Source organism: Leptonychotes weddellii, chromosome 5 (assembly GCF_054177405.1).
Source record: "Leptonychotes weddellii isolate Sample4059 chromosome 5, ASM5417740v2, whole genome shotgun sequence".
Lineage (NCBI taxonomy): Eukaryota > Metazoa > Chordata > Mammalia > Carnivora > Phocidae > Leptonychotes > Leptonychotes weddellii.
The window spans coordinates 55,021,443-55,036,481 of record NC_138373.1 but is presented as its reverse complement, the minus strand read 5'-3'; the positions used below and the strand labels follow the sequence as shown (position 1 = coordinate 55,036,481).

The following is a 15,039-nucleotide window of genomic DNA, read 5'->3' as shown; positions in this document are numbered from 1 at the left end:
CGATGGACTCTGAAAAACAAACAGGGTTCTAGAGGGGAGGGGGTGGGAGGATGGGTTAGCCTGGTGGTGGGTATTGAGGAGGGCACATTCTGCATGGAGCACTGGGTGTTATGCACAAACAATGAATCATGGAACACTTCATCTAAAACTAATGATGTAATGTATGGGGATTAACATAAGAATAAAAAAAATAAATAAAATAAATCTCCTAACTTGAAGGACAGGAGAGGATCTCATGATTTATAAACTCAAAAAAACAAAAAAACAAAAAAACAAAACAAAAAAAAAACAAAAGGGCAACACAAGGGTCTTTGTATTGATCACTGCAAACATACTGTATCTTCACTGTGGTAGTAGATAGATAATCCTACACAGGTGCTATAATTGTATAGCATAAAATACACACATACAAACGCATACTAGGGAAATCTGAATAAGATTAGTGGATTGTATCAATGTCAATATCCTGGTTGTGATATTGTACTATAGTTTTGCAAGATGTTAACATTAGGGGAAAGGAGGTAAAGAGTATTATAAGATCTTGCTGTATTATTCCTTATCATTGCATGTGAATCTACAATTATTTCAAAATAAAAGTCCATTTTAAAACATTGAGTTGTTTTTTTTTAATTAGTGAATAAGTGCAGAGAAACTAGGTAACTAGAGAGGTTCTTCAAAACTAAACATGCAACTACAGTACAGAAATTTTATCTTGGATACCAGTCTTTCGCCAGATACACGTTTTGTAAATATTTTCTCCCCAGTTATGCATTTTCTGTTCATTTGCTTAACAATGTATTTTGATGGGAAAAGATTTTTTTTATCTTTAAAGCCTAATTTATCAGTTATTTTCCTTTATGGATATCGCTTTATGTATGCTTAGAAACACTTGCTTACCCTGAAGTCAAGAAGATACTCTCTTATGTTTTCTAAAAAAAAAACCGAGACGTCTTATGTTTAGGTGTATGATCTATATATTTCTTAAAAGATTTATTTATTTATTTGAGACAGAGAGAGAGCAAGCGCGGATAGGGGCAGAGGAAGAGGGAAAGAGAATCCTCAAGCCGACTCCCTCTGAGCTAGAACCAGAGGTAGAGCTCCATCCCAGGACCCTGAGATCATGACCTGAGCCTAAATCAAGAGTTGGCAGCTTAACCAAATCAGCCAGCCAGGCTCCCCAGATGTATGATCTATATTAACTTAATTTTTGTGTAAGGTGTGGCATAAGGGTCAAATTTCATATTTTTTTCCTCCATCGGATTGATTGCTTTGGAACCTTTGTTGCAAATCAGCCAGGTATATTCTGGGGTTCTCTATTCTGTTGTAAGGATTTGTTGATCCTTAAGCTAGTACTACACTATATTAATTTCTGTGGCTTTATAATAGGTCTTAAAAACAAGTAACAGTAAGTCCTTCAACTTTGTTCTTTTTCAAAGTCATTTTGAAAATTCTAGATGCCCTGTATTTTCATATAGGTTTTAGAAACAACTTGTCCACTTTAACAACAACAACAAAAAACTAAGTGTGTTTTATGATTAGGATTGTGGTATAAATCTACAGATACATTCGAGGAGATTGACATATGAACATTTTACTAGACTGAATCATCCAACCCATAAGCATAGTATACATCTCTGTTTATTTAGGTCTTCTTTAATTTTTGTTACCAGTATGTTGTCATCTTCGGTGTAGAGGTTTTTGCACAGCTTTTGTTAAATTTATTCCTATTTTATCATTCTTGATGCTATTAGAAATGGAATTGTTTTTAGGTTTTATTTCCAATTGTTTGGTACTGGTATATAAAAATACAATTGATTTTATAGTAACTTTGTATTCTGCAACCTTGTTACATTCACTTAATAGTTACAATAATAATTTCATATATTCCTTCAAATGTAAACAATCTGTAGATTCTTGATATGTAAGCAATCAGGTCTTCTGTAAATAGAGATAGTTTTACTTTGCTTCTGATCTTTGTACCTTTTATTTCTCTTTAGTGTTTTTTTTTAAAAGATTTTACTTATCTGAGAGAGAGAGAGAGCAGAAGTCGGGGGGAGGGGCAGAGGAAGAGGGACAAGCAGACTCTCTGCTGAGCAGGGAGCCTGATGTGGGGTTCAATCCCAGGACCCCGGGATCATGACCTGAGCCAAAGGCAGACACGTAACCGATCCAGCTACCCAGACACCCCTCTTTTTAATGTTTTATAACTTATAATGTTATATAAAATGTTATAAACATTTATAACGTTTAGGACTTGCAATACAATGTTGCATAACAGTGGTGAGAAGAAATATTCTTTTCTCCTTCCCAGTCTTAGGGGGGCAAACTTTATTATGTCATCATTAAGTATGATTTGGCTGTAAGTTTTTCATGGCAGTCATTTGTCGGGTTGAGGAGGTTTCCTTTTATTCCTAGTTTTCTGAGAGTTTCTTTCGTGAATGGCAGTTGAATTTTGTCAAATGCTTTTTTTCTGCAGCTATTGAAACAACTATATTTTTTTTCTTTAACCCCATAATACGGTGAAATACTTTGGTTCGTGAATGTCGAAGCAGGTTTGCATTCCTGAAATAAACCCCTCTTTGTTATGACCTTTCATACATTTTATACGCTACTGCATTCAGTTTGTTAGTAGTACATTGAAGACTTTTGAATCTATGTTCATAAGGGACATTGATCTCTAAATTTTCTTTCTGTGTGTGTATGTTTGTTTTTTGGGTTTTAGTGTTAGAGTTATGCTGGCTTCATAAAATGACTTGAGAAATGTCTTCTCTATTTTCTGAAAACAATTTTAGTGGTGTTAGTAAAAAGATTTCTGTCATTTCTTTCTTAAATGTTTGATAGACTTCACCAATGAAACTATCTGGGCCTAGAGTTTTCTTTATGCAAAAGTTTTTGATAATGGATTTATTTTCTTTAATAGCTATAGAGCTATTCACATTTTTTATTTCATTTTGTGTTTTGCTAGGTTGTATTATTCAATTTGTTCACTTTATTTAATTACGTATTTGTTGATATGAGGTTTTCCATAGCATTCTCTTATTATCCTTCTAATATCTATAGGATCGGAAATAATAAATCCTCTTTTATTCCTGATATTAGTAAATTATGTTCTTGATCAGTCTAGTTGGGGGGCTATTAATTTTGCTGATCTTTTCAAGAAATTAGTTTTGGCTCTATTTTCTCTATTTTTTTCCTTTTTTATTTCACTGATATCTGCCCTGATCTTTGTCCCTTTCCCCCCTCTATTTATTTTTTGTTTACTATGCTCTTTTTTTTTTAACCTTCTTAGGGTGGAACTTAAGGTCATTGATCTCAGGCTTTTTATTATTTTTAATTGAGCATTTAAAGCTATTAATCTCCCTCTGAGCAGCATCCTACACATTTTGGTATCCTATATTTCATTCAGTTTGGGATATTTTCTAATTTCTGATTTCCCCTGTGATTTAGAACTGTGTTGTTTAATTTATAAATATTAGTGATTTTCCTAGATATATTTTTTGTTATTGATTTCTAGTTTAATTCCATTGTGATCAGAGAACATCCTCCCTATGATTTAAATTTTTATAAATTTGTTGGCAGTCATTGTATGGCCAAACAGCATGTAGTTTATCATGGGACTGTACTATATCTACTTGAAAATAATTTATATTCTGCAGTTGATGCAGTTGTTATCAATTAAACCAAGGTAGTAATAGTGTTTTTTAGGTTATCTATATGTCTTTAACTTTTCTGTTTATTTCTTTCAATTCCTGGGAGAGGGGTGTTATTTTTCTCTATATACAATTTTGCCAATTTTTACTTTATGTGTTTTAAAGCTCTGTTATTAGGTGCATTTGTATTTATAATTATTATGTCTTCCCATGAATTGATCCTTTTATCATTATAAAATGTCCCTCTTTATCTCTAGTAATTCTCTGATCTTGAAATCTACTATACATGTTAGGCATAAATGTAGTACTGCCAGCCTTCTTATGTTTGTATTGCATTTTTTTCAATACATGTATTTTCAACCTCTCTGTGTATTTATATTTAAAGTGCTTGTGTTATAGATAGCAAATAATTGGGTCTTGCTGTTTTATACATTCTGCCTATTTCTGCATTTTAACTAGACTGTTCAGTCTATCAACACTCAGTGTTATTATTGATAGGGTTGGATTTAGGTCTACCGTTTTATTATTTGTTTTCTATATGTCCCCTCCAGGTTTTTCATTGTTCTTTCCTCTGTTCTTTTCTTTTTTTTTTTGGCTGTCCTTTTAATATATTTTAGAATTCCAATTTAATTTATTTATTATCTTTTTTAAAAGATTTTATTTATTTATTTAAGAGAGAGAGAGAGAAGGAGCAGGGCAGGGGCAGAGGGAGAGGGAGAAGCAGGGAGTCTGACGTGGGGCTCCATTCTGGGACTCCAGGATCATGATCTGAGCCTAAGGCAGTGCTCAACTGAATGAGCCACCTAGGCACCCCTAATTTATTTATTATTATTTTGGCTTTTTGCCTATCTTTTAGTGGTTGCTCTAGCAATTATAATTTACATCTTTAACTTTTTACAGTTTACTTAGAGTTAATTTAAGGCAGTTTCATGTAAAATATAGAAACTTTGAAATATATAGGTTTGTTTATATAGATTTATTTCTCCATTCTTCAAATTAAAGTTGTTTTATGTATTATATTTACATCAATATTACAGTTTTTGCTTTAAACCATTGTATGTATTTGAAAGAAATTAAGATAAAATAGTCTTACATATTGACCATTTCTGATGCTCTACATTCCTTCCTAAAGATTGGAGGTTCTTCCTGGGATCATTTCAGTCTGAGGAGATTCCTTTAATGTTGCTTGTAGATCAGGACTGCTATTGATGCAATCCTTCTGTATCTTTCAGATACTTCCATCTTGAAAAATATTTTCTGGCAGTACAGAATTCCGAGTTAACAGTGTTTGTTTTTCTTTCATTCTTTCCACACTTTAGAGACCTCATTCCACTATTTTTGAGGTACCATCTCACTCTCAGTCTGTGTTAAGAGTCTTTTCGCTCGAGAATAGATCAGCAACATACAATTGTATGTTGAGCATTTTGGGATTTTACAGGCATTATGAATGCTGTGTGTTATTTTTAAAAATCAGGCAATTAGGGATGCCTGGGTGGCTCAGTCAGTTAAGCAACCAACTCTTGATCTCAGCTCAGGTCTTGATCTTGGGGTGGTGAGTTCAAGCCCTGTGCTCTCTCCATGATGGGTGTGGAGCCTACTTTATAAAAAAATCAGGCAATTAACTTGGATTTAAACTGCAAACTCTGTCTCGCATGCAGTGGAGGGAAGCTCAAGTCTCAACTCAATCTTTAAGCCTTAGCTTCACTGCCAAGCATGATTCAGGCATCTGCTAAGGATTTGGGCAAAATTTACACACAAAGTTTGGGGCTCTGCCGTCTGGCTTTCCTTGGGATTTCCTTGCCTTGGAACTTTCCCTGGCTCTGGTTTCCCTGAACTGTGTCTCCAACAATCCTGAAAGGCTGCAGTTTTCCCATCATAGTTTTAGTTGTTCCACACAGACAGACTGGGCACTGCTGCTAAGGTAAAAGCCATTGTCTTCAGGTAATTTTTTTAAATATGTTTTTTCTGGAGCTTATCGTTGTCATCTGTGGGAAGGTTGGTTTCATAGCAGTTACTCAGCCATGACCAGAAACATGACTCCCCCCAAATTATGACTTCATACAATAAATATTATCATGTCCCATTCATACCCCCCCAACAGTTAAAATTATTCATTGGTATCCCATTGCATTTAAAGTAAAATTGAAGCTTTGCATATTATCCTTCATCTTAGCACACCTGCCCAGTTCTTCCTAAATGCAGTGCTTCATGGACATCAGTTACTGTCCCTCCAGACCTCAAGATTTCATGAGACAGACCTGCCCTATCTGTAGGTGAGAGATATTTTGGAAAATAGTTGTACCTGTGAGATTAATGATTAGGGGTGTATCTCATCATTGTTTAATTTCATAAGATTAGCCAGAATTAGAATCCCTAGCATTAGTCACATATGCATTTGATGAAAAAAAGCTTGATATTATTGAAGCATGCATTAATAATATATTTTTTGCCTCTTGCAACAGATGGATGGATCTTAAGGAAATTATACCAAGTGAAGTCGGAGAAAGACAAATACTGTATATTCTCACTTACATGTGGAATCTAAACAAAATGAAAACATGAACTTATAGAGAATGAATCAGTGGTTGCCAGAGGTAGGGAGGGAAGTGGGTGAAATGGGTGAAGGTGGTCAAAAGATACAAATTTCTAGCTATAAAATAAATAAGTCACGGGAACGTAATGTACAACACGGTGACCATAGTTAATAATACTGTATTATATATTTGAAAGTTGTTAAGAGAGTAAATCTTAAAAGTTCCCATCACAAGAAAAAAATTAAAACTGTGTGGTGATGGATGTTAACTAGATTTATTGTGGCCATCATTTTGCAACATATACAACTTTTGAATTATTATTTTTTTAACTTTTGAATTATTATGTTGTAGACCTGAAACTAATATAATTTTCTATGTCGATTATATCTCAATTATATATATGATAAAAAGCCTTTTATGACTGGAAATTAGAATTGACTCTTTAAGTCAAAATTTCATCACTATATTATTGAAGTCTGGCTATTGAATTATCTGAAATTTCTCCAAAACTTTTATAAGACCTGGAATTTATAACTATCATAATAATATATGAAACAAATTATTACCACAAAAGCAAACGATCTATGTTTCTCTATAATTTCTATTATGCTTAAAACAATGAGCAAATGCTAATGATTTTAAACAGTTACAACTTTCTTTCTGTTCACCTCTTTAAGTGCTCTTTTTTTAGGTACAAATTAATTTTCTCTTCTAATTCATATGCACCATTATAACTTACGTTCTCATAATCGTGTTAGCAGTTAAGTGGTTTACCATTGTATTCTTCCATTGCTTGAGGAAGTTTTTTTTTTTTTTTAAAGATTTTATTTATTTATTTGAGAGAGAATGAGATAGAGAGAGAGCATGAGAGGGGGGAGGGTCAGAGGGAGAAGCAGACTCCCTGCTGAGCAGGGAGCCCGATGCGGGACTCGATCCCAGGACCCCGGGATCATGACCTGAGCTGAAGGCAGTCGCTCAACCAACTGAGCCACCCAGGCGCCCCTGCTTGAGGAAGTTTTATAGAAAATTCTCCTTTTTAATCTTTGCAAATGATAACAAATAATGTGCGCCTTCAATTTCACAGATTAATAAACAGAAGGAGGACATGGAAACAAGGAAAAAGTTGGACAGCCTAGGTGGCAAGGTTTGCATTTAAATTTAAGTTATTTTTTTCTTCTTTTATTCTGTGTGAGTCTTATTTTGATATCTGGGTTGAAAAAGGTATACATACCATATTGAGACTTTTCACTTTCCAAGATTCGAGTTTGAAGGAGAAAATCCTTAAAAGTGTGGATGGGAGCCCAGGAGTGATGGCTGAGCTCAGTGAGAGGGGTATAAGCCAACAAGAAGGCAAACCTGGCTGAAGGAAGGGGAAAGTGTTGTCCCGGTACACCGAGCCTTAGGCTCATGCCGTATCTCTTCAGATCCCTGTCCCTATACTCCTACCTTCTATTCCCCTAGCTTCCTACAAATAAGATACAGACCTCAAGCTGTCATGTCACCCCACTCCTCACCCCACTCCCACCTTTCCAGGTGCTTCCAGAAAACACTGATCTGTTGGTATGTTTTTCTTAGTACAGTAGCATCAGTGGGAGGAGAGGAAAAACAGACCCAGCCGACACATTAAATCAGGCCAAAAGGGGGAGTGTAGCACTGGGAAAAGGACCAGACCCATGCCCTTTGGGACTGAAAATCTGACCCTGCAATGCCAACTCACAGGAGGAAACGAAAGGGACACGATTCTGGAGAATGAAGTGAGAATAACCAAGCTGCTTCTTTTTGTGTGCCAGAGCCTGAAACTAGTCAAGGCGAAAGAGACTGCTGTGTCCCCGTGGCCCTTACAGCCCAGGATTCCATCCAGACCTAGAGCAAGTTCAAGACCACACTCACCCTCCATCAGTGTCTCAACTGTGAAGACCAGGAAAGTTAAGACTCCAAAGAAATCTGCAAAGGAAGAGCAGCCTGTGGTAAGAACTGCTCCTACGACCATACTCTAGGATACCTGCATCCATCCAGGGCCACGGCTGTGTTAGCACTATTATGACCTCACGTCCAGCATGAGCAAGGCCGGCGGTCTCCTACACTGGATGCCCCCTACTCTCTGTGCCTGCAGCCGGGCGGGGACCTCTGGCTGCTCTCTCTACACCAATGTGTCCTTGTTGGGCCCCTTGACTGCCCAAGAGGATGCCATCATTATCCTCAACGTGGTCGTTTAGGCTCAGCTTAGTCGCTAAGGCTCAGTGGGTCTCTATTAAATTAGCAAGATAGAAAAGCCACATTCCAAGCACAGTCTAGGGTGTATAATTACTAACTCCTTACTGCCCAATACCTAACAGAAGCTTCCTGAAAATTCCCTGAAGGACATGCAGCTATACAGTCCATTTGCTCATAGTATTCTAAGTTGACAACTGGATTAACTCACACCATCAGAGATACACATGCATCAGTGATACGCTATTATTCTCCTAATTCGCCATCCCTCCAAATAATCAGAATTGCTTTTACTGGACCCAAGGCGGTACTACTGGTCTGTATAAAAGAGCGTGTTAAGAAGTAGCTCTGTGATGTTCAACTCAACGTTGGCTTAGTATGTGGACCCTGCTGAGACACAATCCCTCCCTTTGTAATGATTCTATGGGGAACTTGCTTCCGCTGTGAGTTACGGGAATTGTTGTATTTCTCTGAGAGACCGATCTAGCCTGTGGGCACTGTGAATTGTGTAACCAGTCAAAACTCTTTTTCCGTGTTGATTTTTTAAAAGCTCAGGAGCCGGTTGGTGATACAGAGAGCCAAGGTGTAGCACTTCCCATACTTTTTTGTCTTGTTTCTGCCTGTCCGCGTGTTCTTCCTCCTTCTCCCACAGGGGGCAGAATTTGCCTCGCTAAGGCTTGGGGCACAGAGGACCTGAGCAGGCTGCCTGTGCCATCCTTGTTCCAAAAGCAAAGGTAGGGATGTCTCATGCCGGCTCACCGAGCAGATGCTCACAGCTGCCCCACAGCAGAGGAATAAGCGAGCAGGTAGAGAGAGTCCAGGGTGCCCACCAGTGGCCGTCACTCCCCAGGAGCTGAGACAGAGCCTTCTCTGCCGAAAGCATTTCCCCTTTACAGAAAATTAGGAAGTACAGACAACTGGAAACCAGCGTAATTTCCAAAGGAGGAAAATGACACTTGGGGGCGAATTTGGTGCATGACTGACCAGTGCCTAGGTTCTAGAAGTAAGATGTTTAGAATGCAGTTCTTGGGAAGTTGGTGTTTATTCGTTTTTTGTTGTTGCTGTTGCTGTTTGTGTTTGTGGAGTTTGTTTGTTTTGCTTTGTTTGTTTTTTGCTCACAAAAAAACCCAAAAAACAAAACAAAACAAAAAAACCCACCCCCACGCCTGAGTGTACAATGCTGCCGGCTGACCTGCGCAGATAGATCAGCCCGACTGGGTAAAGGGTTCTAGCCTAAGCCTTGGACTTAGGGAGCGTGCAGCCGAGGCTGTGTCCTGTTCCAGAAGGCTCCATCAACTGCCATGAAATCAGGTCCCTTGGCGGTGTGGCCGCGGGGGGGGGGGGGTCAGAGTCTGTGGTCGGAGGTTGTGAGAAGATGGAGGACTGCAGAGCAGGGCTGGTGACAGGGACAGAGCAACGGAACTCCAATCCCAGGATCTCAGCAGCATGGGGAGCTGCCCCAGTCCCTGCAGCAAGCACAAAGCCCTAACTAAACCCTACAATTGCAGATAAGAAACAACAGGGTCCTCAATTTCCGGTTGAGATTGAGGTTCCCAGTTCACAGCCATGAGGGGCAGAAATAACCACTTGTTCTCACCCACAGAAGATGCACCGTAGGAGAGACAGGGCAGACAGGATCTCCCAGAGGTGTCAGTTCAATGCAGTGTTCTGTTAGTGCCATAGTCTCTCCTTCTAACTGTAAGGATTGCTATTTTGATGTTGCCAAAGCCTAACAGTGTGTCTTGTCGGCAGGGGAGACTCAGAAGTTAATGCATAACCATAAGTAAAAATCAGACTGGGGAGGGAGGGGGGAGGTGACGTAAGCTGGTGTTTACGTATTTGTATGAACTGACACGCTTTTAAAATGAAGTGTATTTTCCTAGTTCACCATTATTGCTATAGTATACACTTTGGTTGTTCACAGTTTTATGATAAGTGCTCCCTTCTATCAGCTTTCCATGTGGTACAGTCTTCACTGCAGATTAACTTGATGTATTATGCACCCTGACTTTAATTTTCCTTTTTTTCTCTTTGACATCTTTCATTATGCTGAGGTAGCTGGACTTCTCAAAAATTGTCTTTAAAGGGTTTTGTAACATGTATCACATGTAAATGACCAGACAGAGAGCTTGCTGAAGGAACTTTTTACATCAGTCACTTATCTTATCTAATTAATCATACTTACTTTTTGAAATCTGTGTCATTTGGTGGGAACAGCACACGTGCTTCCCACAGTGGGGTACAGAGTGATAAACTGAGTGGTTAGCCAGTCTGAAAAGCACGATAGGAACATTGCTGTTTGATTTCTATTTACGAAAGATTTCACAACATAAAATTTGTATTTGTACAGCGTTTTGTGTAAAGTTTATTTTTTGATATCTGGGAAACATTTCAAATACTAAGGTTTCATATAACCAGGTTAGATTGGATTCCCAGGAGGTTTGCCCCTCCCCCACCCCAGGGAATTAGTTAATTAAGGTTGCACCCAGTAAATGCTTCCCAGGAAGACTTCTGAGCTTCCATGGGGTAACCTGGTCTCTGCTGAGAGAACATATGGTGTGTGCTTACATCTGCAGAAACCATCGGGACCCTCTGTGTGGGAAATGGGACACGGACAAGTCAATCACGTTCCCATTCTTAAAGTGCACTCAATACAAAGCAATTTGTACAGCATAAAAGACATCAATAAAAACTCTATAACGTGATTCCTTTAACATTTAAAAATTGTCAGGTGAAATATTTTTGCAGTAGCTTTGCAATTATGATCATATTCACCCTGAAAGCTAGTAATTTAATAAAAAATATTAGTATAGGATAGAGAATGATTGTTATAGATCTGTAGTATTACAGGCTAGGTAGGTGAGGGGAAAAAAATCATTCTGAAATTGACCGTTGCTCTCCTATGCAACCTTCTTATTTGATAAAATTGCACATGAAGTTTAAAATAAACATCATCAGGGAAGAAAATAATACAATCTGTTTATTGTTTCATTATTTCATGCTTTTTAACTTGGGCTTCACTTGGTAGAGCAGGCAGTTAAGAGTTCTGCAGAACAATGGGGGAAAGCCAGCATTTTGCTCGTTGTGGATTTGGCCACACTGGATTGATGTTTAATTCAGAGATAGGATCGTCCTGCTCATGTGCATGGTCTTGGAGGTTGTCAAAGGATACTCCCTGTATTTTGGTAGATTTTTTTGACACGGAAGAGTTTTCCTTATTGTACTAGATCTTTCTTTTAGCAAATAACTTTAAAATGTAGAGATTATTAAAATCATACACTATACTTGTTTTATTTCAAAATCAAATTTTTCATTTACCGCTAAAATGAATTCATCTTTAGATTCTGCTCTCAGAGACCAAAATTGACAAGCTGAGTGATATTATATTTAGAAGTCAACTGAAAGGTGGTTTTTACTTTCTACATTATCTTATTCTGAGTGGTTCGATGATAAATACTTTCAGTATATTTGGAACTGAAAATATTTTAGTGAAAGTCAGATTCAATATTTGTTGCACAAATGAAAAATGTTTTTTGTTAAGAATCGCATAATGCATTTTATGCTTTGTCTTCTTGTTATGTTCTTGGGGAACAGTGATAGCATTTTATTTGTAGAGTTTGTGATATTTTAGTATAACTTAATTAAGGAACTAAGATACAATTGTGGGAATCGGGAAAAGATAAATTTGAGATTTGTATCCATTTCTGTTCTTCCCTTGGCACTCTCAGCCAGGAGCAGTTGCTAGGTCCTGACCACATGTAATAACACCCTGGTGTTAAAAGAAGGAGTGTCATCCTTGACATTCAGGTGCCCAGAGCAGCCATCTTGCCCCCCACTGTAGGGTGTTGCTTTATTCCATTTGCTTTGGTTTCAGCTGTGGGTTTCTCTCCAGTTCCCACTGGGAGTTGAGGCCAGTCTTTAACACCAGGTCATTTAGCCAGAGTCCTGATACTGCCCAGACGTGCGTCTTACCCCCATGAATATTTGACATACTGGCACCCATTCTAACTGCCATTATTGCATGTACAAATTCTGCTGCTTGGTGCCATGAATTCTGTCATAGAACTCACTACCATAGGACTGCTTCAATATGGATGCTGGCCAGAGCCAAGCCTGAAGTAGCTGCACCCCCCCTGAACACTGGCATTGGACTATTGGCCACCCCCTTTGGATCTAACCAACTTGTCAGTTTCTCCAGACCCTACCACTTCAGGCCCAGTGTCCCCCAGGTCCCAGCTTTGTCCTCGCATCCTGGGATTATTTTACAATACACCAATTTTTTTTCTTAAGGAATGTAATTTCATGAAAGATGGTACTTGAACTTTTCTTCATTTAATATCCCTTTGTTTTCTTTTCCTGTAGTCTCTGCTTGTTCACAAAAAAACCCCTGAACTTATTAAAGTTATTTGTTTTCCTTTATGTATTCACTTAGTACATATTACTTTTAACTTGGATATCTGATCAACCTTAGATAACCAACGATATTTCACTGAATTGATTTAATGCCAACCAAACCCAAAGAGTTCTTAAGGATTGTTAGGTATGCAACTTTATTAGGGAATCAAGGTACACTTTTATTTAGACTTTTAAAGTTCTTGAAAATAGCTTGAAGATCTCCTTCACCAATTGCAATGTGGGATCCATCCCTCTTTTGAATATATGAGTATATATAGGAGCATATATGAAAATATAATAATATAATATAATATAATATAATATAATATAATATAATATAAGAAGTAGTTACCTACAACAAATGCCATGAAGTGTTATGGAGTTCAGTGAATCCATTGGCTAAAAGTATACATATGGTGAGTGCATATTCAGTTTCATGACACCAGAATTTTTAAAGATTTATTTATTTATTTTATTTATTTATTTTTTAAAGATTCTATTTATTTATTTGACAGAGAGAGAGACAGTGAGAGAGGGAACACAAGCAGGGGGAGCGGGAGAGGGAGAAGCAGGCCTCCCACTGAGTGGGGTGCCCCATGCGGAGCTCGATCCCAGGACCCTGGGATCATGACCTGAGCCGAAGGCAGACGCTTAACGACTGAGCCACCGAGAGAGAAAGGGAGAAAGCATGAGCAGGGTAGGGGCAGGGGGAGAGGAAGAGAGAGAGAATCCTCAAGCAGACTCCCCACTGAGCACAGAGCCTGACATGGGGCTCGATCCCAGAACCCTGAGATCATAACCTGAGCTGGAACCAAGAATTACCTGCTCAACCAACTGAGCCACCCGGGTGCCCCTCATGCCACCATGATTGACATGACGTGAACAGCCTAGAGTGTAATTATGGTTAAGATACATAACATTTCTATTGGTTTACATGAAATAAGGCATAAACATATTTTTAAGCTAATTGCTTATGTTAAGATTAGAAAGACTTCAATATACAGTTTTAGATTTTTATACAACCATTGGCAGAGCTAGGGCAATAAGTATTAGGAAAGCAACAAAAAAAAGATTTCAGACCGAAGCACCCAAATAACTGATTGGTAGGAGGTCAATAAGTCACTGCGATTTTTAGGAACCTTTGGCAATTTCCTACCACATAGCTTAGTCTCAGTGGCAAAGATAGTGTTTCTTAAGTGCTCTCCAAAAAGTCATTATGAAACTCATAACTGTCCATTCATCTTGCTTCAAATGTCCCTGGATAACCTTTTCCAATGTTGCCATCAAAAGTACAATCCATGGAATTCCTAACATGTTGTATCCTTCAAAAATTTTAAAGGTTAATATATTTTCATATAAAAAAACTGATATAATTTGTCACAGGAAGATTTGTCAAATGCAAATGCATTTGACACTTTCATTTATACCATTTCTGGACCTTTCATTTCTTAACATTTTTTTTTAAGTAGATTCCACACCCAGTGTGGGGCTTAAACTCACAACACTGAGATCAAGAGTTTGTTTCAAATTGTTTTCCTCAGTGGTATTGAATCTACTGATGAGTCATCAGAGAAATTCTTCATTTTTATTATTTTTTATTTTTTAGAGATTTTATTTATTAATTCATGAGAGACAGAGAGAGAGAGGCAGAGGCAGAGGGAGAAGCACGCTCCCCAAGGAGAAGGGAGCCCGATGCGGGAGTTGATCCCCGGACCTGAGCCGAAGGCAAATGCTTAACCATCTGAGTCACCCAGGGGCCCAAATTCTTCATTTTTAGTGTTGTCTTTTTCATTTCTAGTATTTCCATTTGACTCTTATATATATAATATATTTATATTTATATATATGTTATATATATAAATATATATATTTCATCTCTCTGCTGAAATTCATTATTTATTATCATCCATGTTGTTCACCTTTTCTCCTAGTTTCTTTAATATTTTAATTATAGTTATTTATAGTTATTTTAAAGTCTCCACCTGATAGTTCCAAGATCTGGGTCATCTTTGAATCTGGTTCTGTTGATTGCTTTGTCTCCTGACAATCAGTTCTTTTTTCCTTCCTTTTTTCTGTCTCAATTTTTTTTTTTAATTTTTTATTGTTATGTTAATCCCCATACATTACATCATTAGTTTTAGATGTAGTGTTCCATGATTCCTTGTTTGTGCATAACACCCAGTGCTCCAAGCAGAACGTGTCCTCCTCAATACCCATCACCAGGCTAACCCATCCTCCCACCCCCCTCC

General features: G+C 37.8%; 1 protein-coding gene across 1 annotated transcript in view; it reads left to right on the top strand.

Moving 5' to 3' along the window:
* C5H10orf67 (chromosome 5 C10orf67 homolog) overlaps nucleotides 1-15,039 on the top strand; it is a 121,603-nt gene that overhangs the window by 82,455 nt on the left and 24,109 nt on the right. Inside the window, exons 12-13 of the mRNA XM_081818909.1 lie at nucleotides 7,269-7,328; nucleotides 7,975-8,151. Coding sequence (XP_081675035.1) covers nucleotides 7,269-7,328; nucleotides 7,975-8,151 — 237 coding nt within the window. The remainder of the gene's footprint in view (nucleotides 1-7,268; nucleotides 7,329-7,974; nucleotides 8,152-15,039) is intronic.